The following is a 6,247-nucleotide window of genomic DNA, read 5'->3' on the forward strand; positions in this document are numbered from 1 at the left end:
CAGTGGGGTCAGTGGGGTCCCTGGGGGGGCGAGGGAGAAGGCAATAATGACTGCTGGGAAAAATAATACCAAGAGGTGAGAACCGTGGAGGCAGCTGGTTCTTGTTTTCCCCGGCCTCCACCTGTCAGAGGGGATTAACACCGACTGCATCCCTTCCGTGCCTCAGCTGAATCCCCGCTTAGGGAGGGCACGGAAACCCTCGGCTGGGAAACGCTCTGTAATCGTTGTTATTTCATTAGGAAGGAACCGCATCCGTTTTCTCCCTGCGCAGGGGAAGGCCGGGAGCCCGCACGGCCGGCTCGCCTCGGCGGGCGGCAGAGGGTGCTCTGAGCCCGGCTACGCCGCGCCGAGCGCTCCGGCTTCATCCCCGATCCATCCCGCTTCATCCCCGATCCGGCTTCATCCCCGATCCATCCCGCTTCATCCCCGATCCGGCTTCATCCCCGATCCAGCTTCATCCCGGCTCCATCCCCGCTCCGGCTCCGACCCCGCTCCATTCCCGGCTCCATTCCCGGCTCCATTCCCGCTCCGGCTCCGGCCCCGCTCCATTCCCGCTCCTGCTCCCTTCCCCGCTCCATCCCCTCTCCATTCCCCGCTCCATCCCCTCTCCATTCCCCGCTCCATCCCCTCTCCATTCCCGGCTCCATCCCCTCTCCATTCCCGGCTCCATCCCCTCTCCATTCCCCGCTCCATTCCCCGCTCCATTCCCCGCTCCATCCCCGCTCCATTCCCGGCTCCATTCCCGCTCCATCCCCGCTCCATTCCCCGCTCCATCCCCGCTCCATTCCCGGCTCCATTCCCGGCTCCATCCCCTCTCCATTCCAGGCTCCATCCCCTCTCCATTCCCGGCTCCATTCCCCGCTCCATTCCCGGCTCCATTCCCCGCTCCATCCCCTCTCCATTCCCGGCTCCATTCCCCGCTCCATTCCCGGCTCCATTCCCGCTCCATCCCCGCTCCATTCCCCTCTCCATTCCCCTCTCCATTCCCCTCTCCATTCCCGGCTCCATTCCCCGCTCCATCCCCGGCTCCATCCCCGGCTCCATCCCCGCTCCATTCCCCGCTCCATTCCCGGCTCCATTCCCGGCTCCATCCTCTCTCCATCCCCGCTCGGAAACACAGCCCTGCCCAAACCGCAGCCCGCGGTGGGGGCAATGCTTTTTTCTGCTTAATGCGAAGTATTAATTATTAATTTGCTGACTGTTAAATAATGGAAAGTGGGGAGGGGAGAAAACGGGATGTAGCTTGGATGATGCTACACCATCCCCCCCGCCGAACTTCAATTAAAAAAAAATAATTTAAAGAAAAGGAATGCGTGCTTCAGTAGGGTTTGATCAGAATGGCTGCTCCAGACTATTTAAGTCTTTTTGGGAGGAACAGTCATTGAGTGGAGCAAATGTCTGTGATCTACAAGAGCAAAGGCAGGTACAAACTGAGGCGAAAAGTACAGAAGAAAATGAAACTGTCGATTAGAAACATTTACAAACAGGACAGAGATGTTCAAAGGGAACTCCTGGTGATGACAAGATGTAAGAAAATCGGTGACAAGAAGCACAGTACACACAGAATCAACACTTAAACCACCGCCTCTTAATTTCCCCCCTTCTTTCAAGCGCTGCAATTCCTGCAAGTTGCAAATGGATGAGGGTCCATGTGAGTTGTGTTTGGAAAGGGTGGAGGTAAACTGAGCCAGGAGCTGTGGATGCTGGAGGTAAAAAATCCCAACTATGCCAGGAATGTGCTTTGGGACTGCAGGGTCTGTCCGGGCTTTTCTCCTTCACTGCTGCCTCCTGCCCTTACCCTAACCCTGACTGCTGCGTGGAGGAGCAGGCTGCTGTGGGCTTCCCAGCTGCCTGGATCCAGCCAGGATCCCTGGGGCACTTGGCCCTAAATCCCAGTTAATCTGTGCTGAGCTGTGCATCACAGGCATTTCCCTGCCCTCATCCATCAGTGAGGGAGGCAGTGACGAGGAGAGATGGGTGCAGGCCAGGCTGTGGGGACAAGAGTGGGGTGGCCCTGCTTCCTTTCCTTTCCTTTCCTTTCCTTTCCTTTCCTTTCCTTTCCTTTCCTTTCCTTTCCTTTCCTTTCCTTTCCTTTCCTTTCCTTTCCTTTCCTTTCCTTTCCTTTCCTTTCCTTTCCTTTCCTTTCCTTTCCTTTCCTTTCCTTTCCTTTCCTTTCCTTTCCTTCTCTCTCATGCTGCTGGCAGCGATCAGAGGGTTGAGTCTGCTCCTTTTCCCATCTCCCTGAGTGCCCAAGTCACTGTAAAACTCCAAGATGCTCCTGAAGCCATACTCCAATGTCACCCTGTGGCTCAGGGGCTGGCGTGGTCCTGGCTGGCAGCACTGTCATGTCCCAGCCCTGGCTGCTGCGTGGATTCCAGGTCACACCACCCCACGGGCAGCCTGTCCCAGGCAATCGTTGTTTTCTAGGTCGTTAAATCCTTCACTCTTTAATTCTTTGCCTCCTGAACACCCCCAAGGTATGTTATAATCACCCCAAAATGCAGCCACTAATTGTTTGGTGTCCCCGTGGGGGAGGAAGAGCAGAGTCACGTTAAATCACAATAATCAAGAGCTTCTGTAACAAATGAACTCGAGCCTGCTTGGCAGGAGGAACCGCGGCGCTGCGCGAGGGCCGTGTTCGCTCGTAATCTTATTTGTAATCTAATCAATATGTTTACTGAAGGAGAGAATATCATCAGGTATTACTTTAAGACACTTAGGGGATGTGACACCGTTCCCAACTCGAGTGTAAACAGGTTTGCTGGCTGTGTTTGCTGTGGGAGGAAGGTGCTGTGCTCTGGCAGAGGGGCAGTGGGGAGCAGGGGGACCCTGAGCAGCTGCTCAGGGAGTCAGGGATGGGCTGGGCCTGAGCCCCTCCTCAGCTCCCCATCCCACCACGGCTGTGACAGTGCCCAGGACCTTTCCCAGGCCTGTGGGCAGGCAGCTCCCTCCAATCTTTGTGGCTCATGGTGAACCCTGCCCTGCACCAAGCCCAGGCGTCCTCTCCCATAAGACTTCTTTTAGTGTGTGAGCCTTCAGGAAAGTCTGGAGGATGTGGCTGATGGTGAACCCTGCCCTGCACCCAAGCCCAGGTGTCCTGTGCAATGAGGCTTTTTTTAGTATGTGAGCCTTCAGGAAAGTCAGGAGGTTTTATTAAAAACTCACCACATAACATCCATAACAAACAATTAGGCTCTAAGGCACCCAGTGGAGGAGTTCCCCCTTACCCCAGGCAGTTAAAAGGTGCCTTTTACCCTGAAACACGAGGGTTTTACATATAAAAGTGTATATAATGATTCCCTTATAAAATTTTTATCCTGTCTAATGTATCCCAAAGCTCTTTAAAAAATGCCAGCAGGAACTCTGGAGGTTTGGCTGCAGCTCTGGGGAAAGGGGAGGCTGTTCAGGTGAAGGCAGCCCCTGCAGACTGACAGTGAGGGGGGACACAGAGGGGGGACACTGTGTCCTAAGAGGGCAAAAATGTCATCCAAGACAGGCAGGATGGCACCAACCCCATGGGCCTTGGACAGATGTGCCAAGATCCTGAAGCATCTTCAGGGGTTCAGAGCCCATAGCATCCCACAGACATGGCCCAGCTCACTGTTAAAAAAACCACATTACCTGTGAGTTAAACTGACAGGGAAGGTGGTAGGAAAACAAAAATGAGAGGAAAAATAAACGCTGCCCGTTCAATTACTTGAATTAAGACTTATTTGAAAGCTGTGCTTGCAGAAAACACCCTCCTTTCCCTTTATATTTTAAAGAATTGGGGTTAGGGTAAGGCTTAGGGTTAAGCTTGAGCCTAGAAGAGCCCAGAGCTCCAGGAACACTGGTGCTGGAAAAATGAGTAAATGTGGCACTTGACAACAAGGTTTAGTGGGCAAGGTGGTGTTTGGCTGGACTTGAGGATCTTGGAGGCACTTTCCAAGTGGAATGATTCTGTGATTCTGTGAATGCATCTGCTGCTGCTCTGTGTGGAGCTGGCACAGGGCTCCTGAGGTGGCTTTTTGTGAGATTTTCGTTATGTTTTTCTTGGAAGTGGCATGGGTTTTTTTTGAATAACACAAAGAGTGATTTAAAATAGAGCCCACTCATCACAGATGACAGGGTAGCTACAAAATCCAGTGTTTCAGGAGAGCAATGCCAACACAACAGCCCAAAGGCACTTGGAAAAGCCGATGGACAAAGGGTGGGAGGCTGTGCTGGGGCTGGTGCCCGGCACCCCCCAGGGCTGGGAGCTGCTTCCCCCTGCCAGGAATGGGGGCAGCAGGGTGGGGATGGCATTTCTGGCACAGCCAAGGGAGCCCAGGTGCCTGCACGGGTGGGTGTGTGGGTGTGCATGGAGCAGGGGAGAAGCACAGGGGAGGGAGGGTGCTTTTCCACCAGAGCCTTGCAGGGATGTCCCAGGGCTGGCGGCCCAGCCAGGGCACCCCCTGCCAGCTGCCATCTCTCCACAAAAGCAAAGCAAAGCTTTGGCAGCTCATCCCCTGCACGTTTGGCTGCTGTTGCTGCCTGAGCCATCGGGTGCAAGCCTGGGGGTGCTGGTCCTTTAATTTAAGGGACACTGGAGAGGAAGATGCAGGAGAGATGCCGTTCCAGGGATGTTTTCCAGCGGACCTGCCAGAGGCAGGTGGTTCATTCCCCCACGCTGGCTCAGACATTCTCCTCTCCCTGCGGGCTGGGTCTGCCCCTGGAACGGGGCCCCAGAGCCCTGAGGAATCCCCGAGGAGCCGCTGGCATCCCCAGGAGATGGAGCTCCGAGGGTGCGCTGCTGCTGCCCGCAAGCAGGGAGCACTGTCCGCACACCGCTGCATTCCCCGCAAGCCTTTGCCTGGCGAGTGCGGCACTGCCCCAGCAGAAACTGTCCCTGGGCTCTGTCCCACCCTCACAGCTCTGCTGCTCCCACACCCACGGACTGGAGGAATCCCCCCAGAGTTCTCCTGTGCAGGGACAGGGCTTCGCTTCCATTTGTTATTATCAGATAGACTGAGTCACACTGAGATAAATCCTGCAGATATTACATCCTATTTGTGCCTGGAAAAAAAAAATAAAAAAAAATGTATGTGGATGTTAACATTGCCAGTTGTCACCATGCTATGAGGGATGTTGTGGAAATAGAAATGGAGAAAATATAATAGATACTTCAGATTTGCAGCCTTAATAGCTTTACAGCACATCTAATTATTATATATCTATCACATCAATATACTGCAGCACTCGTGGTATTTTTATTTAGCTCCATCTGGTGTATGATAACACAATTCTGGCACCAAACAAGCATGAATTGGAAAGGAATTTAATACATAGCTCTGCAGAGAAGTCCCTTAAAACACATCCCAAACCAAGCACGTGTCATGCAACACCAATACCGCAGTCTGGACAGAGAAAGCACTTCTGGGTGAAAAGGGGGGGTGAGAGCAATTTAAAGTACACCCAGGCAGACACTGTGCCCAGGTTTTGTGCCTGTAGCTGGAAAATCTGATGCTGATGCTGTTTGCCCATGTCCCAGCAGTTAGGGTGTACTCCTGGGAGCAGAGGTGTGGGGTGACTCCAGGTTTTCTTCAGCTTTGAGAGAGATACAGGGGTGAAAATGACAGGCACAGGAGCTCTGGAGACTGAGAGATGAGAGGAAGGGGCCAGCAAAACACCCTGTGGATTGGGAATGGTGGGAATGAGGAAATACTGAGCCCTGCTCACTGAGGGCTCCTTTGCCAAGACATTCTGACTTCCTCAGCTGTGTGGAAATCACTTAATGGCAAAAGCAACAAAATAAATTCCCTGCTTGCTTTCCCTGCTTGCTTTCCCTCTGCTCCCCAAGCAAGGGGCAGTGCTGAGTGGATGTGCCAGACACTGTGGCCCCCTGAACTGCAGATGGAATAGCACTGAGGGACACATCTTCAGAGAGAGGAATGGGGCTTTGTGAGGGGAAAAATCCATTCCCCAGCTGTGGGATGTGAGGGAAATGATGCATATGCTGCCAGCATGCCTTGCTGGGGAAACCACCTGCAAACTCCTGGGATACACCAGTGCTGAAATCCTCCTTCCTGCTGCTCTTGCAGAGATTCACCTTTGCTCTCCCAGTTGAGCCCTAGAAAATGTAATTGCACTGCAGTAATGAACTCCTGGTCTGCAGAGAAGCAGTTTATAGCCAGGCTGGCCATGAGCAGATATTGAAAACCTGGCTCCACCCGGCCCCAGGTGCCCCAGGCTGTGCTGGCACCATGCACTGACCTTCCAGGTGTACTGG

At 53.6% G+C, this 6,247-nt stretch overlaps 1 protein-coding gene across 1 annotated transcript; it reads right to left on the reverse strand.

Annotated features, from left to right (window-relative positions):
* Window positions 1–420: 420 nt before the first annotated feature.
* LOC136564103 (uncharacterized) lies at window positions 421–1,044 on the reverse strand. The gene has a single exon (XM_066561876.1). The coding sequence runs from the start codon at window positions 1,042–1,044 to the stop codon at window positions 421–423; it is 624 nt and encodes a 207-aa protein (XP_066417973.1).
* Between the last annotated feature and the right edge of the window lie 5,203 nt (window positions 1,045–6,247).

Source organism: Molothrus aeneus, chromosome 17 (genome assembly GCF_037042795.1).
Source record: "Molothrus aeneus isolate 106 chromosome 17, BPBGC_Maene_1.0, whole genome shotgun sequence".
NCBI classification, from domain to species: Eukaryota; Metazoa; Chordata; class Aves; order Passeriformes; family Icteridae; genus Molothrus; species Molothrus aeneus.

Coding starts and splice junctions, on each gene's coding strand:
- LOC136564103 (XM_066561876.1), bottom strand. CDS start 1,044: ATGGAGCCGGGGATGGAGCCGGGGATGGAGCGGGGAATGGAGCCGGGA.